General features: G+C 42.6%; 1 protein-coding gene across 1 annotated transcript; it reads left to right on the plus strand.

The window, feature by feature from the left end:
• Positions 1-1653: 1653 nt before the first annotated feature.
• Positions 1654-25384, plus strand: LOC143808111 (alpha-2-HS-glycoprotein-like). The gene is made up of 7 exons (XM_077290415.1): positions 1654-2012; positions 8457-8579; positions 11375-11462; positions 11564-11730; positions 13072-13185; positions 16209-16295; positions 24583-25384. Exons 1-7 carry the CDS (start codon positions 1818-1820, stop codon positions 25297-25299), a joined length of 1491 nt encoding a protein of 496 aa, XP_077146530.1. The 5' UTR covers positions 1654-1817; the 3' UTR covers positions 25300-25384.
• Positions 25385-25822: the final 438 nt, after the last annotated feature.

Genomic DNA, 25822 nt, shown 5'->3' on the forward strand with positions numbered 1-25822 from the left:
TTTTTGGCACACTACTCCCAGAGATATGGATGCAGAGTACATATAGCATTTTTTAGCACTCCCAAGGATATGGTTGCACTCCCAAGGTATGGCTTTTTGGCACTGTACTCTTGTAAGGAGGTGGTGGAGACCCTTGGTTGCTCCCTCCTTCCGTATATACTGGATGTGTTCCTCCTGCGGTGCTCTAATTGTTGGCTATGTATCAATGTGTCTATATGTCTACTATGGTTCTACTGTTTACTGTGTTATGGCTGTATGTGTACTGTGTGAAATTCCCTTTAATTCTATGTCTGTGAGGTATACTGCAATATGTTATTTGTGCCTATGTGTAGATTAGGGACAGAACTGGTTAACCAAAGGAGGCTGGGTCAGCAGCCTCAAAGGGACAAGAAGTTACTGTCTCCCTAGCAGAGCCTGGGCAGGCTTGCCCGTGGCAAGACGTGCTCCTCTGATGGGAGCATAATATACCCCTGGAGGGGAGAAAATGATGCCAAAGGACTGGAATGGGCACTAGGACAAGGAGGTGCCCTCCAAGAGACTGTTAGCTCCCAGGAGCCGATTAGGAGCTGATACTCCTGCTGCTGTTGCCAATGTAGCAGCATCTTTGAATAGGGACAGCTCATGAGTTGTTTACCTCATGTTCATTAAAAGTTCAAACGTTGGAACAGAACTGTGGCTTGTGGTGCATCCAGAGGATGCATTCCCAGCTGCTGAAGTGAGCGAGTGATGAAGGTAAATGACTGTATTACAGGACTGGGACTTCACATACATACTTGGCATGGATTTAATGCCGCCAGAATTGCCCACGGCCTTCCAACAAACTTTGTTAGGTATCCAAAACTGAACAGCAAACCGGACATTCTGTTAAAAGTCTGTGTTCGGGGTCCATACCTGTACTAGGTGTCCGGTACAGAACCCAAACTTTACAGTTCTGGTTCGCTCATCCCTAAAATGAACCTAACCTAAAGGTAGAAAAAGTTCTGAAAATTATTCATTTAGAAAAATGAACTTTGAAAAACGCATGGTACTTAGTTTACAGTGAAATATGGAGGTGTCAGTATAATTATCGTAAGTGGGGCTAGCATCAGGGGATCTACATTTCATGAATGGTGTCATGAATTCACAGATTGCCCTATATTGCACTTTTTCAACATGACAATGATCCAAAACACACATCTGATGAGTTTTTGAAGAACATGGTGAAAGTGATTCTGTGGTGAAGTATGTCTCCTAATCTGAACCCAAGCGAACATCTATAGGATATTCAGCATCACGGCTAGATAGCAGGTCATTGTTTAAGAATAGAAAAAGATAGATGTTGCATAACATTGCCAATTTTCATTCCATGCCTAGAAGACTTGGTACTGTGCCAAAAATCATGGAGGTCATACAAAATACTGTATCTATTATATATATTCGGGGGCCATGGCACAGTGTGTATTTTTTTTAATATCCAGGGGCAACAGTGTCTTTTTCATATACTGTATATTAAGGGGTAAGGTGTATATTTCACAACCATCCCAAGCTTTGCCTGATATTTTAGTTTTGTGGTCAGCTTTTGGCCTTGTTGACAATTTACATAATGATAAGGATCTAGTTGTGCACGTCAATTTGCCAAAGATAATAAAATGAACATCCAGTACAGGACCCTCTGCATTGTGTCAGTGTTTGTCAATCCAAGCAGCCTCCTAATCATTTACCTTTTGTTTGTTCCTCTCTAACAATAGGGTCAAGGAGAAAAGCGAGGGTCCATAATTAAGACTATATATAATGCCAGGCTCAGAGTTAGTTGATCTGGCAAACAGTGCCTGGTCAGTATGGAGAGGATTCTTGTAGTAGCCTTTTTGGTGTCCCTGTGTTCTGCCACAAGCCCTCCAAATCCCAGTTTAATTTCGCTAGACTGCAACGCAACACAAGCACAAGCAGATTTGGCACTGGACCTTATTAATGAAGACCGGAAAGATGGCTTTCTGTTAAGACCAGCCCGAATTGAATCTGTTTTTGTGCAGGAGGTAAGTGACCATTTTAGGGTATGTGCACACGTTAAGTATTTGGTGCAGATATTTCTGCACCATTTCTGCAGCAAAAAAGAACGCTGCCTAAAATAGACACATTCTTGATGCTATTTTACATGCGTTTTTGGTGCAGATTTTTCCACACTGATGAGTAGGGGTGAAATCTGCAGCAAAAACCATGAAAGAATTTATATTCTGCGGATTTAAATCTACGAGTCAAACATAAGCATCATGCGCATGAGACTTCAGGATTCGCATTCACTTTGCTGGCATCAAGAAACACTTCAGGTTTTGTGACAAATCTGTGCAGAAAAAACTGCTACAAAAACAGGACAAATCTGCAACGTGTGCACAGGTCCTTGCACCAATTTCATGATGACAACAAAATGAATTATTTAATTGTCATATACAACAATATGTCTGAATTTTCTCCTAAATTTCTCCTGCACATATTACCCTTCCTATGTGTTTGTATTAGGGTACGACTATATAGGATTTTACTTGTTTACTCATATTTCTTTTGTCAAAAATATTGAATATATGCAGTAAAATATGATAGGGAGGCTGATTCTTGCTGACACTAATGAGTCTTCTGAACAATTAGGCCACGTGCACACGTTGCGGAAAGTGGTGCGGATTTTTCCATACTGATTTTGGTAATTCCGCAGATAAACCGCACTGCGGAATTACCATGGATTTACCGTGATTTTTTTTGCAGATTTTGTGCGGATTCCACCTGCGTTTTTTTACCTGCGGATTCCTATTATGGAGCAGGTGTAAACCGCTGCGGAATCCGCACAAAGAATTGACATGCTGCGGAATAAACAACGCTACGTTTCAGCGCGTTTTTTTCCGCAGAATGTGCACTGCGGATTTTGGTTTCCATAGGTTTACATGGTACTGTAAACTCATGGAAAATTGCTGCAAATCCGCAGCCGCCAATCTGCTGCGGATCCGCAGCAAAATCCACAACGTGTGCATATAGCCTAAGGATAAAAGTTTTTGAAAAAAAAAGCAAACAAAAAATATGGGTGTAAGCTAAAGGGGTATTCCCATCTCCAACATCCTATTTGAATATGTAGTAGTTGTAATAATAATATTAGCAAATAACTCCAATTAGAAATGTAGTATAGTTCTTATTTTTCACTTTGTTGATTACCCCATTTGCAGGCATTGCAGCAGCTTAGGTATCCATGGTTATGACCACTAGCAACTAACTGTCACTATGTCAGTGGTCGTAACCATAGATACCTAAGCTACTGCAATGCCCTGTACATGGGGTAAGTAACATAGCAAAAAGGAGAACTATACTAAATTGTTGGTATTTGCTAATATTATTATTAGTGATGAGCGAGTATTTTGGGCATTCTCAGAGTTTATATTTGTGTCCCTGCAGCTGCATGATTTGCAGCTTTTAGACAACCTGAATACATGCAGGGATTGCCTGTTTGTTAGGGAATCCCCACATGTATTCAGGCTAACAGCCGCAAATCATGCAGCTGCGACGACTCTAACATAATCTACGAGCATGCCCAAAATACTCGGAGAACACCGAGCATGCACGGAAAACCCAAGTAACGAGCACACTCGCTCATCACTAATTATTATTACACCTACTACATATTGGGATAGGATCTTGGAGATTGGAATACTCCTTTAACTGTTATTAATAATAGTTACACTTCAACGTATCTAGTAGACGTATCACTTAGTAAATGCACCTATGGGAGGTGGAGCCGCATATTCATCACTGTAATGGGCGGCACCACGTGACCGCTCATACAGGAAGAAGCTGCGGCGCAGTGAGGACGCTTCGAGGGAGCCGGGTGAGTATTTTCCTTCCAGCGGTGGGGCGCACAGGGGGTGGGAGGGGGGGGGAACAAAGATCTTTATTTCTACCGCAAAAAAAACCCAAAATATAATGATTTTTCATTTCTTCTCTCCAGCGAACGCTGCTGGAGAGAAGAAATGAATGGCGGCTTCAGCACCCAAAGCAGGGGACAGCGCTTACTGTAGCGCTGTCTCCTGCACGGTCCGTGTGGTACCCAGTTGGCACACGGGCGGCACACGGCTGTCGCATGTGTGGCACACGGCTGTCGCATGTGTGCCACACTGATGTGCCACATGAGCTCATGGACACAAGGACACGGATAACTCCGGTACCGATTTTTCCGGTACCGGAATTATCTGGACGTGTGGGACAGGCCTGAGGGAGATTTATCAGACAATTAGAGAAGCCTCTAGCTATGTGCACACACTGTGGATTTTGCTGCGGATCCGCAGCGGATTGGCTTATTCCGCAGCATGTCAATTCTTTGTGCGGACTCCGCAGCTGTTTACATCTGCTCCTCAATAGGAATCCACAGGCGTAAAACCGCAAGTAGAATCTGCACAAAAACCACGGTAAATCCGCAGTGCGGATTTCCTGCGGATTTACCAAAATCAGTGCGGAAAAATCCGCACACCATTCCGCAGTTTAAATCACTGTTTAAATCAGACGAGTGCCATCTATGGTTTTAACAGATAGCACTTGTACCCATGTTATTCTATGGGGTCGTGCACATGGAGCTGAGCAGCATGCACAATTTGCCTCCAAAAATCAGACGGCACTGGCCTGTATGGATCCGTGCAAAAAATCGGTCCGATTTTCATGGACTAACATAATAGAGAAGGTGGAGAAGTGTTTTTTTTCTCTCCATGTCTGGGAAAATTGGATCCCACACTTATCAGAGTTTGATCAGAGTCTGATCAGCATAAGTGGGCCATTTTTCGTTATTTAACCCTTTACCGACATCAGGCATAATAGTATGCTGATGTTGGTATCCCTTTGATGTGGGTTCCGGTGGTAACCCCACATCTTTTCCAGGACATATTAGCTGTTTTGAACAGCTGACATGTGTCCGCAATAGCGGCGGGTGAAATCGCGATCCACCCAAAACTATTAACTAGTTAAATGCCGCTGTCAAACTCTGACAGCGGTATTTAAATGGCGCTTCCAGAAATGCGCACACCGGTGACTTGCGTCATGCTATCGCGGTGTGTTGGCATGACAACCCAAAATCTCCTGGAGACCTCTATGGTTGTCAGTGCCGGATTGCTGTGAGCACCACCCAGTGGTCGGCGCTCATAGCAAGTCAGCAATTCTACTACATACAGGCAATCTGATCATCGCCTGTATGTAGCAGAGACAATCGGGCTATGGCAGCTTCTTGTTTTTAAAAATATAAAAAAAATAAGAAATATATAAAAGTTCAAATCATTTTTTTTTAAACAAAGTTTGAAATTTTTTTTCACCACTTAGATTAAAAAAAACCTAGACATGTTTGGTGTCTATGAACTCGTAATGACCTAGTAAAAACAAACAAACAGAAAACAAGTGTGGGATTGCACTTTTTCACAATTTCACCGCACTTGGAATTTTTTTTCCCGTTTTTTAGCACAAAACATGGTAAAGCCAATGGTGTGGTTCAAAAGTATAACTCGTTCCGAAAAAAAAACAAGCCCTCACATGGCCATATTGATGGAAAAATAAAAAAGTTATGGCTCTGGGAAGAAGGGGAGCGAAAAACGAAAATGCAAAACCGAAAAAGCTCCGGGGGTTAAGGAGTTACTTTTACCCTACCAAGATAACTTTTCATCCCATGTAAAACCATATCACAGCACAATACCAAAATTTGCTCTGCTACATCTTATTAAAAGTAAGCAAAAGTATACGGTAAGCAATGGTAAAATATAACTGAATATTTTGAAAAATGTAAACAGAAGAATAATTAAAAATTACATGCATTTTTCAACAATGGTTGAGGCTATGTGCACACGTTGCGGATTTGCCTGCGGATCCGCAGCAGATTGGCCACTGCGAATTCGCAGCAGTTTTCCATGCGTTGTACAGTACCATGTAAACCTACGGAAAACCAAATCCACAGTGCACATGCTGTGGAAAATACCGCGCGGAAACGCTGTGTTGTATTTTCCGCAGCATGTCAACTTTTTGTGCGGATTCCACAGCGTTTTACACCTGCTCCTCAATAGGAATTCGCAGGTGTAAAACCGCAGGTGGAATCCGCGGTAAATCCACACAAGAATCTGCAATGTGGGCACATAGCCTGAGGGCTCAAAAGATGTCTGTTTTTTCACATGTATTCAGAACCAAGGACCTACTAGTAAGGCCACGTTCACACGTTCAGTATTTGATCAGTATTATGCATCAATATTTATAAGCCAAAATCAAGATAGGAACAATCAGAGGAAAAGTATAAGGGTATGTTTCCACATGGCGTATTCCTTCAGGATTTGCTGTGGATTGGACACTGTATACATCCGCAGCGTCCAAATGTTACAGCATAGGGGAGGGGATTTTATTAAATCCCGTCTCCACTATGTGCGCACGGCCGCATCCGACGGCCATGCGTTTATGAACATGCGGCGTGTCTTTCTAGACCACAGCATGTCTATTTATCTTGCGGAGACGCTCCGTCTTCGCAAGATAAATAACCCACTCTATCGATAGGATGTGGTGATTCCGCATGTGTTCAATGAACACATGCGGAATCACCGCACTTACAAAGGGGGCAGCGCTTTGGGCGGGGCAGGGTATCCGCTGCGTCCAAAGCGCTATGTTTCCTGACCGTGGAAACATAGCCTACGGGCTCATACTCATCTGCGAGAAAAACGGACGAGTGCAACCCGATTAAAAAAAACTGGATTTCACCCTGACCAATGTTAATCTATGAGTCACTGCTCATCTGCTATTTTTTCTCAGCTCAGGTTGGACTGAGAAAAAAATCGCAGCATGCTGCAATTGTTCTCATATCGCAGATGAGACTCGCCAATGCAAGTCAATGGGTGTGATCAAAAAATTGCACGGCATTTGGACATTTTTAACAAACCCATGTCCTTAAAAACCAAACATTTCATCAGCTGCATATAGTAAAATCACAGCGTGACCCAACAGAATAGAATAGATAGATATAAAGATGTCAGTAACACACGGTATATAATGAGTACAGTGCTTGTGTAGCTTATTATACCTGTTTTTAATTAATAAATGATTAATTTTCTTAAAAAATTGGCGACATTTTGTTAACTAGCTAAGGGAAAGCGAACAGCTGAGGGCAGATGTTTATAGCTTGGGAAGGGGGTAATACACCACTCCAAAAAATGACATAGGGTCCCCTTATAATTAATAACTAGCAACACGGACAGCACTAGGAGCAATATTATTCATATGGCTGTTCAGATAACAGACAATGTCCATGTGAAAAAAAATCACAGCATGCACTATTGTCTTATTTTGGATGAGAGTGAGTAAAAAAGTGAGTAAAAAAGCATGGATCACACAAGGAACCCATCTGTGTAATATCCAGTTTGTATGGATACGTTACCATTATTAACCTAGGAAATTGTATTTGGTCATTTAAATTTTACAAACTGCAAAATTGGAATTTTTTTTTATCACAAACAAAAAAAACCCCTGATATCGAAATGGGATTTGGGTATATGCGCCGATGGTGCCATAGGCTATATCAGTGCGTCTTGTTGTCCATCTCCAGTAGGCATACATGCCTCAAATAATGCATAACAGAGCATACGTTCACTCTGTTGGTACCATTATAGTCCAAACTCCATTTTGCTGGGGGTTTGGACCAAAGCCCCAACGGGATCTACGAATGGGTGCCAAAACGCAGTGTGAAAGCACTCTTACTTCTTTTTGACAGCAGGAAACAATTGCTATTACAATTCTCACTGGTATTTGATTAGAGTTAGGCTGCCGTCACACTATCAGTATTTGGTCAGTATTTTACATCAGGATGTGAAAGCCAAAACCAGGAGTGGGTGATAAATGCAGAAGTGGTGCATATGTTTCTATTATATTTTTCCTCTAATTGTTCCACTCTTGGTTTTGGCCCTTACTGCGGAAAATACAGTGCGGAAATGCTGCGTTGTATTTTCCGCAGCATGTCAATTCTTTGTGTGAATTCCGCAGCGTTTTACACCTTCTCCTCAATAGGAATCCACAGGTGAAGTACACACAAAAAACGCAGGAAATACGCAGGTAATCCGCAGGTAAAACGCAATGCGTTTTACCTGCGGATTTTACAAAAACGGTGCAGAAAAATCCGCACACGAATCCGCAATGTGGGCACATAGCCTTATGGTTTTCAAAAGAACTCTGCCCAGAAATCCACAATGTTTTTCAACTCTGCTGCTGGAAAAACGCCCGATGTTAAGAGCAACTCAGTTTTCAATGAATGGGATGTGGGCCTTTAGTGACAACTGTAATGGCAGTAATATTGGTTGTCACTTATATTTGTTACATCCAGAAAAGCTAACTAAGATATTGCTAAATGACAGAATTACTTATACTTCTCAGCTTTTTATTTTGTTTGGAAATCATTACTAATAATATTATTTGCTCATTTTTCTATTTTCTAATTTCAGTCCGTGAAACTACCAGGAGGCTCGATCTACTATTTGGATTTGGATGTGATTGAGACAGATTGCCATGTCTTGAGTGGGAAGTCATGGAAAGAATGCGCCCATGACATACCGTTCCATAAAACTGTACGTATTATCATGAATACCACCAGGGAGGCAGTCACAATTTAGATGAAGTGATAAGAGCTACTTATTGATTTATTTATTATGTATTGCTTATATAGCACCATCATATTCCACTGCACTTTACATAAATTATCATCACTGTCCCCATTGGGGCTCACAATATAAATTCCCTATCAGTATGTCTTTGGAGTGTGGGAGGAAACCAGAGGAAACCCACACAACACACAGAGAACATATAAACTTCTTTGCTGATGTTGTAGGATTTAAACCCAGGACCCCAGCGCTGCAAGGCTACAGTGCTAACCACTGAGCCATCGTGCTGCCAGAGTAAAACAAAAAAACATAGAACACCACATACAAGCCCTAAAAGGGAAGCGGTCATCAGAAAATCACATAGTGTTTAAATCAGATTTTTAGGTTTGGGTGTTTTTTTTGGCAATGTCTTTTTTGTTTCCCAAGCTGAATAAAAAATAAAAAATATAACTCTTTCTATTTTCATACTGGACACTGAGTCATTTTTTTAGACTTTCCCCTTGCTTCCCATTGCTTCAGGAAACACCCACAATGGTCTGACCCCATTGTTATCATTTGTTCTGAGGCACCTATTGAGTCCGTGCAAAGGTCATTGTGAAAGGAAGTGAATTGATAGATCCTATTTTTAAGATGTGTATAGGGGTGTTACCTGTCATTGTAATCATGCCTCTCCTGATAAGAAAACTCCTGTAAACAATTTCTGAAAGGCCAGGAATTATCAGCGTAAAAACACCCCTGTTGCCAATGTAAAAATTTTAAGAATACTCATTTTTGTTAATAATCTATATAATTTTTTTTAAATAAAGATCATAGTATGAAAAAAAAAAAAAAACATTGCCAACATTTTTTTAAATACATGTGATACAAAAAGTCATTTTCTGGTGATAACTTCCCTAAAACCAGTTCATGATGGAGCCATTATCCCTGCATTTCTGACTAAGCACATTTCTGGGTTTTATCATATGTGCCCAAAAAATGTTCTAGTTCAGATATTCCAATTGTTGACACTTCTTTTGTATTGCATGGGGCTTAATTTTTGGCATTTTTATATTGCTTGTTTTTTGGATCTTGGAGGATAATATATTGTTTTACAATCACAAAGGATATCTAAAAACATTTTAAATTGCATTCTCCTTTCCATAGGAATAATTTTTATATTTTGAACATTTTTTTTCAATAAGGCAGGGCTATAAACAGCAATAAAGTTTTACATTTTTCAGTTTTGTTTTATTTATTTTTTTCTATTTTATTTTTGCTTTTTTATTTATGTATTCCATTTATTTTACACACTGTGCCACCATAAGGTCTTAAATATATTAACACATTATTTTTATTGCTAATTTACCATGTAACTTGGACTGGTTTATTAGTCCTAGTTATACGTGAATTTCTGCCTCTTGCCTGCAAAGCAGTGCTGACTGGGTCTTCTTGCAGCTACCAGCAGCTCCTACCTCCTCCCTGTTCCCAGTGATCACATGTTCAATGGGTCCAGAGGAGGAAGCACTGTCAGTGGTTTCTAATCTGTATACACAAGCACTTGGTTTCCGCTGTTTATACAGTGATCCAAAACATAAACATGGTAATAAATAAATGGTCTAGAAGTAGTCAAAGAGTAACCATTGTTTAAATTTCAGTTAACGTCAGAAATTCTGCTGCAATCTCACTTAAAAGGACTCTTTAAGGTACCGTCTCACAGTGGCACTTTGGTCGCTACGACGGCACGATCCGTGACGATCCAGCGATATACTTACGATCTTGCTGTGTCTGACACGCTACTGCGATCAGGGACCCCGCTGAGAATCGTACGTCGTAGCAGATCGTTTGAAACTTTCTTTCGTCGTCAAGTGTCCCGCTGTGGCGGCAAGATCGCATCGTGTAACAAAGGTGTGCACAATATTGTAAACAATGTGCGCACAGTAACCAACGGCTTCTACATCGCAAATATGTCATGAAATTATCGCTCCAGCGCCGTGCATTGCGAAGTGTGACCGCAGTATACGACGCTGGAGCGATAATGGAGTGACGCTGGAGCGTCACGGATCGTGCCGTCGTAGCGACCAAAGTGCCACTGTGAGACGGTACCCTTACTTTTTAAAGAGTAACTGTCGCTTTAATTTTTATTTCAATTTTTTTTTTTAGATCAATGGTACATATGAAAATCAGCAACTTTGTAATATATCTTATCAGATATATTATCTGATAGAGAAAGATAAGTATATCATAGGGCTTCTAAGCTGAAGGCACAGCACTTAAAAGCAGCAATCAGAGGAGAGTGCCTTCAGCTGACAAGTCAGCCTTGTGATATACTTTCCAATGATCAACACATCGCAGGGCTTGTGAGCTGAAAGGACAGCTCTTTAAAACAGTATCCAAGCCGAGATGAGAGTGAAGTCTGATCTGAGCATGCTCAGGCTGTTGTCAATCACCGAGTCATAATTTTAAGATTTATAATTTTAAAATATTTAGAAAATCATGCATAATCTCCTTTATACTTTACAAATACTTGCTACTTTGTGTTGGTATGTCACATACAATCCAAATAAAATACATTTAAGTTTGTGAGTGTAACGTGAAAAAATGTGGAAAGATTTGTGGGGGGTATGAATACTTTTTCAAGGCAGTGAATATCTAGAATAAATGGGTTATTGAAAATGCAGCAAAATGTACAACACACCCTGCACGTTCACGTTCCTAAATAATCCAATCCCATTTGTATAAAAATTTGTATAATAACCAAAAACTTTATTTGTTTTGTGCTCCAGGTATTTGGTCACTGTAAAGCCATCATTTTCATAGCTAAGCGATTGAGAATTGTGAAACTTATAAATTACAACTGCACCATTAGTCCAGGTAAGAGCATCATGAGATAACATTTAGGCATGGTTTTGGTTACATGTACGAGGATGTTGGCTGTAATTGCCAATCAATATTGACCCTATTATTATTATTAGTTCCTCTTAGATCATTTGTTCAGATATGTCCAGACTGCCCTTCCTTGGTCAAGGATATCAGCCCTAAAATTCAAGAGAAGGCTGATCTGGTAACCCAACAGTTTAATCAAGACAGCAACGAGACAAATTATTTCAAGGTGGATCATATCGAAAGAGTGAGAACTCAGGTAAAACAGAAATACATAAAGCTGTGCCTGAATTGAACCCACCAATCACGGATGTTGTCATCTATTTACATGTGACTTCATGTATTGTTGCTATTTTTTTTCCTAGTCCTTTTACACTAATCAACAAAAAACAGCAGAAACAAATCAACATCCGAAAGTCCACATATAAATATTCCATAAAGGAGTTGTCAGGTCATCTTCTAAAAGTCTGTAGTCATGCTATGTGTACCGCACGCTGTCAGTATTCTCCAGCATTGCTGCTGAGATCGTCTGGTCACTTGGCCAAGTATGTCATCGATTGAGCAAGTCTAGCCGGAATGTGGTAGGAAGTATAGAAAATGCATACTTATGTTCACAAGACCACCCGGCCTCGGCAGCAATATCGAAGAGTCCAAACAGCGTGTGGTGCATGCACTGTAAGGCTGCATTCCCAAAATATACTTTTGGTGAGTTTTTGAGTTTGCAGATATTCTGCACTTATTAAAGGGGTTTAAACACAAGCAAAAGTTGATTTTAATCAATATACCTTGGAATAATAATAAGTTCCACAATTGGATATGTTTAAAAAAATGTTGCTGTGCTGAGATAATCTTAATAATTAGTGCTGAGCGAATATACAATATATATGAATACAATATATATCGTTACTCGAGATTTCCCGAGCATGCTCGGGTGTCCTCCAAGTATTTTTTTAGTGCTCGGAGATTTAGTTTTCATTGCTGCAGCTGAATGATTTACATCTGTTAGCCAGCATAAGTACATGTGGGGGTTGCCTGGTTGCTAGGGAATCCCCACATGTAATCAAGCTGGCTAACAGATGTAAATCATTCAGCTGCGGCATTGAAAACTAAATCTCCGGACACTAAAAAATACTGGGAGGACACCCGAGCATGCTCGGGAAATCTCGAGTAACGAGTATATTCGCTCATCACTATTAATAATGTGACCCTGCTTTGTACTGTGTAATGGCTGTGTCTTACTGTGTGGGGGAGCGTTTACAGCAGATGCTCTGTATACTCAAAGTGATGACTAAACCAGTGCCGCCCCCGTTCTTATGACTGGATACCAAATGCTGGCAGGGAGAACAAATTTAATTTTCTCTCCACTGCATGCAGGCGCCAGACAGCATCATGGCGCTGTTATCCTCCAGATTGACCCCATATCTGCAGGTTCACAGCATTATTCCTGAAGACAGGTTCCCTTTAAGTCTATTACTATTATTGATGAGCATTCCATTCAATTTATGGTAAACGCAGTTATGATATACAACAAAGAGTAATGGACATCAAATTATGGCTGCATTTCTGATGATGATCATTTTTCCTTCTCATTTCTTTACAGTATGTGTTAGGACAATCTTACATCTTCTCTTTCATCATAAAGGAAACTGAGTGTTTGAAAACAGACAGTAATGTAAATCTTGCCAATTGCAAGTTCCTTAAAGACTCGGAGGCAGTAAGTTATACTATTTCAAATTCCCTAAATTCTTCATTGAAGTTCAGCATTTTTTTTATTTAATATAAAAGTACAAGATGCACAAGAGTTTTTCAAGTTCATAATAATTAATAGTATTAAGCCACTGCGTCTACGGTTCTCAACGTTGTCAAATTCTTGGTGCTTCTTTAAAGAGCTTGAACAGCACATCTTGGAACCCACAGTGTTGCCTGGAAGAGACCTTGGGATGCAGCACAATTACTTTGTGACTTTTTGCTTTGCTTAATCTTTCCATTGTGTATGAGCTGTGACATGAAACTGTCTTCCACAACCTCACCTTTGTAGCTGAATTTGGCTGTTCCCAACTCAGTTTTACACTTATTATACAGTTGTTTCTGTTTCAATTCAATTGAATCTGTCATCAGGTTTTACCTATCTGAAAGCAGCATAATATGGGCAAGAAAGCCTTACAACCAGTGATGTATCACTTAGGCTACGTTCACATTAGCGTCATGCGACGCTGCGTCGTCGACGCACGACAACGCATGCGTCATGCGCCCCTATCTTTATCATTGGGGCACGACGCATGCGTCGTTTCACCGCACCTGGGTGGCGTCGGAGACGCTACATGTTGCATTTTTCTAGCGTCAAAAAAACGCACGCGTCGCACTTGCGTCGCTCGTGCGTCGTCATTGCGTTACAATTTCCCATTGAAACCTATTGACAACGCACTTGCGTCGCGTGTGCGTCGTGCGTGCGTTGTGCGACGCATGCGTCGTTACATAAAATTAAACAAAAAAGTGTCTAGACAGTGTCTAGACAGTGCAAACAGTGATAAAAACATCCCCCATATCTAAAGAAAATGTTGGATTGTTTGTCACTTCTGCTGCAGCATCTAGAGGCAAGACAAACAAAACAAACAATTAACATTAATACCCACCCTCATCTACCCATTGGTGGCATTATCTATTGTCTAGACACTAGACCCACCCTCTTCTATTCATTGGTGGTGTTTGTCTAGACAAATTGTGTGGAAAGATACATCATTGTTTGACAACGCATGCGTCGTAAAACGCTGCGTTTTTTGGAAAAACGCAACAAAAACGCACAAAAAAACGCTGCGTTTTACGACGCATCCGTTCGACGCATGCGTCAAACATGGTGCGTTTTTGCGTGCGTTTCCGACAGCGTCGCATGACGCTAATGTGAACGTTGCCTTACTGGACTGCTTGGTGCAGTTTTGGCAAAATACCTATTTTGTCTGATATAGATGTAGCAGAGCTAAGTCTTCTGCTCTATCTATAACCTGTATAACCTTGTAAGGTGCACTTGGTGGTAGTCATGGTCGACAGGCTGCATTTTCATGCTATGGCACCCCACAAATATATCGTGTCCAAGTCTCAGTGTGCTATCTTGTGTAGGGTGCTTGCTTGCCGTAAGCCTCCGCTGTCTTCAGTTCTGCATACTCAAGAACGGCCGCACACAACTCAAGAGACAATTAACAGTTTACTTGACAGTTGAAGAACATCAGATTGTGTCACGCAGTATCGAGCACAACACCCTCCATTTCTTGTTTCAGTAACACAGTACATTTCCTGCTTTATATTCGTTTCTGCCTGGACTATCCCTACTGTAACAGTTCCTGTCAGCCCCAGAGATTTTCCATCAGGCTGCACAGTATTGTCAAGACCTTTCCCTCACGTGTTCTCTCTTCCAACTTCCTCTGTATGGAAGGGTTGTCGGTGTTCTCAGTAGCCACCGACTTGAGCCTTGAGCTCCGGACGTTGTAGAAATATCCACAGGGAGTTTGGTAAGGCCTCATACCACCCAGCACAACTTGTACTTGCTTCTGCTAGCAGCCCACTGCACTTTGAACTCCCCCTAGCAACTGTCTCCAATGAACTCTCCTCACTAACTGACTAAACCAGGAAGTTGTTGCCATTTACTGGCCCTAACCCCTCCCTCTTTGGGCTGGACTAATCGTTAACTGTCTCTTTACTCTGTCTGCCCCAGCAGCCTTGTTGCTGGGCAAACTTAACCTTTCACCTGCTTAAATTCAATCACAATCTTCTAACAGTATGCACTAAGCATATTATACTTACAATGCCTATCACTGTCTAACCTGCTCTATGTCCTGAACTCTAAACTATATCCTAAACTTTCTGTACACCTGAGCAGAGTGCATGTTACTCACAATAGGCACTACCTTTACAGTATTTACACTGCAGCATCAGTACCTTACAAAACTATATATTAGTTATATTTCATTATTGAAAAAAAACGCATGACACCATTTACATTTCATATGGCACAATAAAACGCAGTAAAGCCACATAAAACTATTCTCATAATATTATCACATGAAGCCGTTTTCAGGGTACAGGGCAGTCCACACCCTTACAACCTCACCCTCACACCTGACTGGCAGCTTGCTTTGGCAATTGCTCACAATTCATATTGTGCAATCAGTGGTGGGGGCAGGGTTACACAGATTAGCCTGACTGCTCTGCACATGAGATGTAGTTCTCTAGTGATAATCTCCTGCTGATAAAGCATTGATTGTAGTGAAACTACAGCACACAGCCTAATAAGTGACACATCCCTAAAAGCGGGCTGTCTTGTGCCACATTATGCTGCTCTCAGATTAAAAAGCAAAAAGCTGCTAACAGATTCTCTTTATTGTATGTTTTTCAAGCTACATCTTAAAATGATGGTCATTATCACCTACTAGCTATTAGCTATATTTGGTTGCTCATACACCAGACTACAACCTTACTTTGTGCAAGTGTATCTAAAAGAATTGTTGTTTTGAAGGCGAAGGGTGGTCATACCAAATATTGAGTTGATTTATGATAATCTTTTATTCATTCACTTTACATTTTGTTAATTAATTAAGAATTAGCTATTAGCACTTTTATCAATTTTATGGGGGGGTTTTCCGCAACTGTCAAACTTTTGCATCATCCTTTTTTTTTTCTACTTTGAACTATGCTTGTTTTCCACTTTTCAAACAGCCAACTTAACGTGGGTGTTCTTTTCCACAGGAGGTTGGTTTCTGTAATGGTAACTCTTACTACACACCTGAGCGCACAGAAGAGGTGAAGGGATCCTGTGACATCTACGACCCACAGGTGAGCTGCAGAAATACTATGAATTCAATTACATTTTGAGCTAGACACTTTCTTTATCACCTCTTGAAACTGTGCAATAAGTTTGCATCTTTTAATGTTTATACACTAGTCTAGGTCAGCCTCTTCAAAATGGGCAGAGTATCAGCGGGATGGGAAGTGACCAAGCCCGGCCATCTAATTTATCACAATTTGACACTTTAGTAGTGTAGATTTTGCCAGAAATGTCACTGACTGAAAGACCATTTCTAGTGGCGGTGCTCGGCATTTGTAGAGTGCGCCTAATTCTTAAATAACTTGACCATCTTATTGAATAAGGGTACTGTCACACAGTACCATTTTAATCGCTACGACGGCACGATCCGTGACGTCGCAGCGTCTGTCATGATCTCTGCAGGCAGAGATCATAGCAAGCCTATAGAGGGACAAGCTCTCGGAAGATGGAACTATACTGACCATGAACTAAGCCTGCCGCGCAACTAGAAATAGCCAGGTAGCATTTCCTATTTATCGCTAGATGCCCAGCTCTGGCCTAAGACCTAAATAGCTAGCAGAGGGAAATATAAGACCTGGCTCACCTCTAGAGAAATATTCCAAAGAAGACAGTAGCCCCCCACATATAATGACGGTGAGTTCAGATGAAACAACAAACGCAGCAGGAAAATAGTCTTAGCAAATTTGAGGTCCGCTTACTAGATAGCAGAAGACAGATAGTATACTTTCATGGTCAGCAGAAAAACACTAACAAAACACCATCCAGAGATTACCTTAAACTCTGGCATTAACTCATAACGCCAGAGTAGCAATCCCTGATCAACGAGAGCTTTCCAGACACAGTAACAAAACTTCAGCTGTGAACTGGAACAAATAGGCAAAACAAAACATGGACAAAAGTCCAACTTATCTAGTAGTTGTCTAGAAGCAGGAACAAGCACTGAGAGGCATCAGATAACATTGTTGACCGGCAAGAAACCACCAGAGAAATGAGCTTAAATAGCGACACCCACTACTGATGGAACCAGGTGAAACAGGAAAGAGGATGACAAGTCCAATTCCACAAGCGGCCACCGGGGGAGCCCAGAATCCAAATTCACAACAGTACCCCCCCCTCAAGGAGGGGGCACCGAACCCTCACCAGATCCACCAGGGCGACCAGGATGAGCCCTATGGAAGGCACGAACAAGATCAGAAGCATGAACATCAGATGCATTGACCCAAGAATTATCCTCCTGGCCGTAACCCTTCCAGTTGACCAGATACTGGAGTTTCCGTCTGGAAACACGAGAGTCCAAAATTTTCTCCACAACGTACTCCAACTCACCCTCAACCAACACCGGAGCAGGAGGCTCAACTGAAGGTACAACAGGTACCTCATACCTGCGCAATAACGACCGATGAAAAACGTTATGAATGGAAAAGGACGCAGGGAGGTCCAAACGGAAAGAAACAGGATTAAGAATCTCCAATATTCTATAAGGGCCGATGAACCGAGGTTTAAACTTAGGAGAAGAGACCCTCATAGGGACAAAACGAGAAGACAACCACACTAAATCTCCAACACAAAGCCGAGAACCAACACGACGATGACGGTTGGCAAAACGCTGAGTCTTCTCCTGGGACAACTTCAAATTGTCCATAACCTGCCCCCAGATGTGATGCAATCTCTCCACCACCGCATCCACTCCAGGACAATCCGAGGATTCCACCTGACCGGAGGAAAATCGAGGGTGAAACCCCGAATTACAGAAAAACGGGGACACCAAGGTGGAAGAACTGGCCCGATTATTGAGGGCGAACTCTGCCAATGGCAAAAAAGCAACCCAATCATCCTGGTCAGCAGAGACAAAACACCTCAGATATGTCTCAAGGGTCTGATTAGTCCGCTCGGTCTGGCCATTAGTCTGAGGGTGAAAAGCAGATGAAAAAGACAAATCTATGCCCATCCTAGCACAGAATGCCCGCCAAAATCTAGACACAAATTGGGTACCTCTGTCAGAAACAATATTCTCAGGAATACCGTGCAATCGGACAACATTCTGAAAAAACAGAGGAACCAACTCAGAAGAAGAAGGCAACTTGGGCAGAGGAACCAAATGGACCATTTTAGAGAAACGGTCACAGACCACCCAGATGACAGACATCTTCTGGGAAACAGGCAGATCTGAAATAAAATCCATCGAGATGTGTGTCCAAGGCCTCTTAGGAATAGGCAAGGGCAACAGCAGTCCGCTAGCCCGAGAACTACAAGACTTGGCCCGAGCACAAACGTCACATGACTGCACAAAGACTCGCACATCTCGTGACAGGGAAGGCCACCAGAAGGATCTTGCCACCAAATCCCTGGTACCAAAAATTCCGGGATGACCTGCCAATGCAGAAGAATGTACCTCAGAGATGACTCTGCTGGTCCAATCATCCGGAACAAACAGTCTATCAGGCGGACAACGATCCGGTCTATCCGCCTGAAACTCTTGCAAAGACCGCCGCAGATCAGGAGAAACGGCCGACAAAATTACTCCCTCCCTAAGGATACCTGTGGGTTCAGAATTACCAGGAGAGTCCGGGTCAAAACTCCTAGAAAGGGCATCTGCCTTAACATTCTTAGAACCCGGTAGGTATGACACCACAAAATTAAAGCGAGAAAAAAATAAAGACCAGCGCGCCTGTCTAGGATTCAGGCGTCTGGCAGTCTCAAGATAAATCAAATTTTTGTGGTCAGTCAATACCACCACCTGATGCCTAGCCCCCTCGAGCCAATGGCGCCACTCCTCAAACGCCCACTTCATGGCCAAAAGCTCCCGATTCCCAACATCATAATTCCGCTCTGCGGGCGAAAATTTGCGAGAAAAGAAGGCACAAGGCCTAATGACGGAGCAGTCGGAACCTTTCTGCGACAACACTGCCCCAGCTCCGATCTCCGAAGCGTCAACCTCAACCTGAAAAGGCAGATTCACATCAGGCTGACGCAACACAGGGGCAGAGGCAAAACGGCGCTTAAGCTCCTGAAAGGCCTCTACAGCATGAGGGGACCAATTAGCAACATCAGCGCCTTGTCTGGTCAAATCAGTCAGTGGTTTAACGACATCCGAAAAACCAGCAATAAATCTGCGGTAAAAGTTGGCAAAGCCCAAAAATCTCTGAAGACCCTTAAGAGAGGAGGGCTGAGTCCAGTCACAAATAGCTTGCACCTTGACGGGATCCATCTCAATGGAAGAGGGAGAAAAAATATACCCCAAAAAGGAAATTTTCTGGACCCCAAAAACGCACTTAGACCCCTTCACACATAAAGAATTAGACCGCAGAACCTGAAAAACTCTCCTGACCTGCTGGACATGAGAGTCCCAGTCATCAGAAAAAATCAGAATATCATCCAGATATATTATCATAAATTTATCCAGAAAATCGCGGAAAATATCATGCATAAAAGACTGGAAAACTGAAGGGGCATTAGAAAGACCAAAAGGCATGACCAAATACTCAAAGTGGCCCTCGGGCGTATTAAATGCGGTCTTCCACTCATCCCCCTGCCTGATCCGCACCAAATTATACGCCCCACGAAGATCAATTTTAGAGAACCACTTAGCACCCTCTATACGAGCAAACAAATCAGTAAGCAATGGCAATGGGTATTGATACTTAACAGTGATCTTATTCAGAAGCCGATAATCAATACATGGTCTCAAAGAGCCGTCTTTTTTTGAGACAAAGAAAAACCCAGCTCCCAAGGGAGAAGAAGATGGACGAATATGTCCCTTTTCCAAAGACTCCTTTATATATTCCCGCATAGCAGCATGTTCCGGCACAGACAAATTAAACAAACGACCCTTTGGATATTTACAACCCGGTATCAAATCTATGGCACAATCGCACTCACGGTGCGGAGGTAACGACCCAAGCTTGGGTTCGTCAAAGACGTCTTGATAATCAGAGAGGAACTCAGGGACTTCAGAGGGAATGGACGACGAAATAGAAACCAAAGGTACGTCCCCATGAATACCCTTACATCCCCAGCTCAACACAGATATTGCTCTCCAGTCCAAGACTGGGTTGTGAGACTGCAACCATGGCAATCCCAGTACCAAATCGTCATGTAAATTATACAGCACCAGGAAACGAATAATCTCCTGGTGATCCGGATTGATACGCATGGTTACTTGTGTCCAGTATTGTGGTTTATTATTAGCCAATGGGGTGGAGTCAATCCCCTTCAGAGGAATAAGAGTCTCCAAAGGCTCTAAATCAAAACCACAACGATTGGCAAAGGACCAATCCATAAGACTCAGAGCGGCGCCAGAGTCAACATAGGCGTCCGTGGCAATGGATGACAAAGAGCAAATCAGGGTTACAGACAAAATAAACTTAGACTGAATGGTGCCAATGGAAACAGACTTATCAAGCTTCTTTGTACGCCTAGAGCATGCTGATATAACATGAGTAGAATCCCCACAATAGAAACACAATCCATTCTTCCGTCTAAAATTCTGTCGCTCGCTCCTGGACAGAATTCTATCACACTGCATACTTTCTGGCGTCTTTTCCATAGACACCGCCAGATGGTGCACCGGTTTGCGCTCCCGCAGACGCCTATCAATCTGAATAGCCATTGTCATGGACTCATTCAGACCTGCAGGCAAAGGGAACCCCACCATAACATCCTTAACGGCATCAGAGAGACCTTCTCTGAAAGTTGCCGCCAAGGCGCACTCATTCCACTGAGTAAGCACAGACCATTTACGGAATTTTTGGCAGAAAACTTCAGCTTCGTCTTGCCCCTGAGATAGTGCCATCAAAGTTTTTTCTGCCTGAAGTTCCAAATGAGGTTCCTCATAAAGCAAGCCCAAGGCCAGAAAAAACGCATCCACATCGCGTAACGCAGGATCCCCTGCTGGCAATGAGAAGGCCCAATCTTGAGGGTCACCCCTGAGCAAGGAAATCACAATCCTAACCTGCTGAGCAGGGTCTCCAGCTGAACGAGACTTCAGGGACAAATAAAGCTTACAATTATTTCGGAAATTCTGGAAGCTAGCTCTATTCCCTGTGAAGAACTCCGGCAAAGGAATTCTCGGCTCAGATACCGGAGCATGTACCACAAAATCTTGTAAATGTTGTACTTTCGTGATGAGATTATTCAAACCCGCAGTTACACTCTGGAGATCCATTATTGTCAGGTGCACACAGAGCCATACAGAGATTAGGAGGAGAGAGAGAAAAAAGACTGCAGCAAGGCAGACTGGAGGGAAAAAAAAAAAAAAAAAATTCCAGCAGACTTCTTATAACTCTCCTTTCTCAACCTGGGTCTTTAACACTTTATTGGCCGGTCAAACTGTCATGATCTCTGCAGGCAGAGATCATAGCAAGCCTATAGAGGGACAAGCTCTCGGAAGATGGAACTATACTGACCATGAACTAAGCCTGCCGCGCAACTAGAAATAGCCAGGTAGCATTTCCTATTTATCGCTAGATGCCCAGCTCTGGCCTAAGACCTAAATAGCTAGCAGAGGGAAATATAAGACCTGGCTCACCTCTAGAGAAATATTCCAAAGAAGACAGTAGCCCCCCACATATAATGACGGTGAGTTCAGATGAAACAACAAACGCAGCAGGAAAATAGTCTTAGCAAATTTGAGGTCCGCTTACTAGATAGCAGAAGACAGATAGTATACTTTCATGGTCAGCAGAAAAACACTAACAAAACACCATCCAGAGATTACCTTAAACTCTGGCATTAACTCATAACGCCAGAGTAGCAATCCCTGATCAACGAGAGCTTTCCAGACACAGTAACAAAACTTCAGCTGTGAACTGGAACAAATAGGCAAAACAAAACATGGACAAAAGTCCAACTTATCTAGTAGTTGTCTAGAAGCAGGAACAAGCACTGAGAGGCATCAGATAACATTGTTGACCGGCAAGAAACCACCAGAGAAATGAGCTTAAATAGCGACACCCACTACTGATGGAACCAGGTGAAACAGGAAAGAGGATGACAAGTCCAATTCCACAAGCGGCCACCGGGGGAGCCCAGAATCCAAATTCACAACAAGCGTCGTATGATTATCGCTCCAGCGTCGTAGACTGCGGTCACACGTTGCAATCACGGCGCTGGAGCGATGCCGAAGTCCCCGGTAACCAGGGTAAACATCGGGTAACTAAGCGCAGGGCCGCGCTTAGTAACCCGATGTTTACCGTGGTTACCAGCGTAAACGTAAAAAAAACAAACAGTACATACTTACATTCCGGTGTCTGTCCCCGGCGATCTGCTTCTCTCCACTGTGTAAGCGCCATAGCCGGAAAGCAGAGCAGTGACGTCAGACGTCACCGCTGTGCTCGCTTTCTGGCTGGCCGGCGCTCACAGTGCAGAGAAGCTGAGACGCCGGAGGACAGACACCGGAATGTGAGTATGTACTGTTTGTTTTTTTTACGTTTACGCTGGTAACCACGGTAAACATCGGGTTACTAAGCGCGGCCCTGCGCTTAGTTACCCGATGTTTACCCTGGTTACAAGCGAACACATCGCTGGATCGCTGTCACACACAACGATCCAGCGATGTCAGCGGGTGATCAAGCGACGAAAGAAAGTTCCATACGATCTGCTACGACGTACGATTCTCAGCAGGATCCCTGATCGCTGCTGCGTGTCAGACACTGCGATATCGTAACGATATCGCTAGAACGTCACGAATCGTACCGTCGTAGCGATCAAAATGGTACTGTGTGACAGTACCCTTAGGCACATCTTAATCCAGCAGTCCTGTTCTTTAAGACTGGTGCGTACAATGCTTGATGGATCGGGCCTTTTGTGTTTTAATTCCGCACTTTTTTAAGAGCTTTGATTCCTGTCAATTACTGGAATACTCTTGTTTACCTACAGAGGCTTAAAAAAACTGTCTAGCCATACACAGCTTAACAAATTAACATAAGAGAGAATTCTGATACAGTTATCAGATCTGCAATTGGAAGATATTCATGAAAAAACAGGATGACGTTCCAACTACTTGAAATCCAAGATGTATTTTTTTGAAAATCATTAAAAATAGATGGTAGAAAAGGTTCACATATTAAGGATGCGGCAAAGCGTTTCAAACGCTCAAGGCGTCCTTTATCAAATCAAATGTAAAAGTCAATATTCACTGCACACTCTCTTGAATATATGCAAAAAGGTGTATTTATTGACGAGACATCAGTAGAAATAAAGCAAAATAACACAAAAAAGCGACCAAATAAACTAAAATGACGTTTCGATCCTTCCGGATCTTAAAGGGAACCTGTCACCCCCCTCAGGCGTTTGTAACTAAAAGAGCCACCTTGTGCAGCACAAATGCTGCATTCTGACAGGGTGGCTCTTTTAGTTATGCTCCCTGCACACGCTGAAATAATCACTTATAAAATGTGCCCCCTCATACCCTGAAACCGTCCCGAAGGCAGGTCTTTCCTTCCTAATCAGACGCAGCACAGCCGTCACTCCGGGTCTGTGCGCGCCGGGCGCCTCCTCCTCTTGCTTCATTATCGTCCCCGGCACCTGCGCTGTAAGTACAAAGCACACCCGAAAAAAAAACTTAATGCGCAGGCGCCGGGGACGATAATGCAGCAAGAGGAGGCGGCGCCCGGCGCGCACAGGCCCGGAGTATCGGCTGTGCTGCGTCTGATTTGAAAGGAAAGACCTGCCTCCCTGGCGATTTCAGGGTAAGAGGGGGCACATTTTATAAGTGATTATTTCAGCGTGTACAGGGAGCATAAATAAAAGAGCCACCTTGTCAGAATGCAGCATTTGTGCTGCACAAGGTGGCTCTTTTAGTTACAAATGCCTGAGGGCGGTGACAGGTTCCCTTTAAATCATAGAGTTGCTTTTTTCCAAAGGAAGGGTCTTAAAGAGAAAGTGTGGTCAAAGGAGTCCCAAAGGGGTACGTAGATGCTGTAAGGTGAGGTTAGGTGCCTATCAAAGGCAATAATAGCCCAATATATGAGGGACCTAGTGCTTAGCTTGAGATGAGCTGCACTCCTGCGCCTAGCTGTTGCGATGACGCCAGCAGCAGTACTGCAGTTGATAAGTTATTTAGATGAAAATAAAAACCTATTATCCCCCAAACGATGACTGCTCCTGCAGTCTAGGCTGCCATAATAAGTGCTATGCAATGTATACAGAAAGCTGTCTCTACTGGATTTGGTGGTAACCTGATTGCTACATACATGCCAGCTAGGGTAAAGCGGAAAAACAGCTTTCATGTACACAGTGTTTTTCAATTGGAACAAGCTTTTTAATAAACAATATGAATATCTTTCTCCTTTTTAGCCTGATAAAGATGATCATGGTCATAGACACAGGCAATGTGGTCATGGACCAGACAGCTCAAAACCTGGAAAGCAGCAAGAAAAACCTGATGCCCCAAAGGCAGAAGAGACAGAAGTAAAACAGGAAGGTGCTGGAGAGGAAGGACAAGGCAAAGATGCACCTGGCGACTGTGAACATCGTAGGCATGGGCACTGCCCACACCATGGATGCCGACATCATCACCATCACCATCCTCACCATCATCAAAGGCACCGTCCTCACCATCATCACCATCACCATCATCATGATCATAAAAATGGTAATCACAGTCATGATCCATCACATCATCATCATCATCATCACAATCATACCTCTTTTGATGATGGCAGCTCATCCGAAGAAAATGCTGAAACAAAAGATTTTAAGAAAAGATCAAAGGGGTCAGTTCAGTTTCACTTTCTTTCTGATGATGAAAACAGTGTGCCAGTTCCCTCTATTTTCCGCCTACCTCCCCCACCACAACACCCTGGAAAACCACAACACCCTGGAAAACCACAATTCTCTGGAAAACCACAACACCCTGGAAAACCACAACACCCTGGACAACCACAACACCCTGGAAAATTTGGAAAGTATGACAGTGTTGAATTTCCAAGTGAACATTCAAAACTTAGTACATGCCCTGGGGAACCACTGGTAGAGCTAAACAAAGTCATTAAGGATCTTCTTTTTGCGTAACTTAGAGCAAGAATATGGCTGCAAGAATCCAGAGCAGAGGAAATGTTAAAATGAGTGAAAATAAAAATTGGTGAAATAAATAGCATCCTTTGTCACTCTCTTTTGTATAACAGCCTAATCTGAATATCGTTAACATAAGTGTCAACATTACTTCATTTTTAGTTCCCATGTACACAAAAAGGGTCCATAGTTTTTTTTATACTATTTAAGAGGCGGTTTCATGCTACAGAGCTATAGGCACTCTGTCCTGCCATATAGTGTCTACTTTAACAGATAATGAGATATTCTCCCCTATAATCTATGCAAAGCAGGAGACTATCTCCATAATACAGCATCAGGGTATGGCATGAGTAATTTGGAAGAAAACCCTCCACAAAAGACATTAAAAGCACACAATTCTGAATTTTTCTATTTGAATACTGCACCCACCTCTGTGAAACATTTTACAGCATCTGGTCAGGTGACTGATGATCACCACACAAGTTAATCACCGGGCTCAGCGGTGATGCCGCAGTAGTTGGAC

Source organism: Ranitomeya variabilis, chromosome 2 (genome assembly GCF_051348905.1).
Source record: "Ranitomeya variabilis isolate aRanVar5 chromosome 2, aRanVar5.hap1, whole genome shotgun sequence".
In the NCBI taxonomy this organism is placed as follows: domain Eukaryota; kingdom Metazoa; phylum Chordata; class Amphibia; order Anura; family Dendrobatidae; genus Ranitomeya; species Ranitomeya variabilis.

Bases quoted from the DNA above. Each gene is read 5' to 3' on its own strand.
- LOC143808111 (XM_077290415.1), top strand. From the start codon at position 1,818: ATGGAGAGGATTCTTGTAGTAGCCTTTTTGGTGTCCCTGTGTTCTGCC. The intron at 8,580-11,374 runs GTACGTATTATC...TTTGTGCTCCAG, and splicing joins ACATACCGTTCCATAAAACT to GTATTTGGTCACTGTAAAGC. The intron at 11,731-13,071 runs GTAAAACAGAAA...ATTTCTTTACAG, and splicing joins TCGAAAGAGTGAGAACTCAG to TATGTGTTAGGACAATCTTA.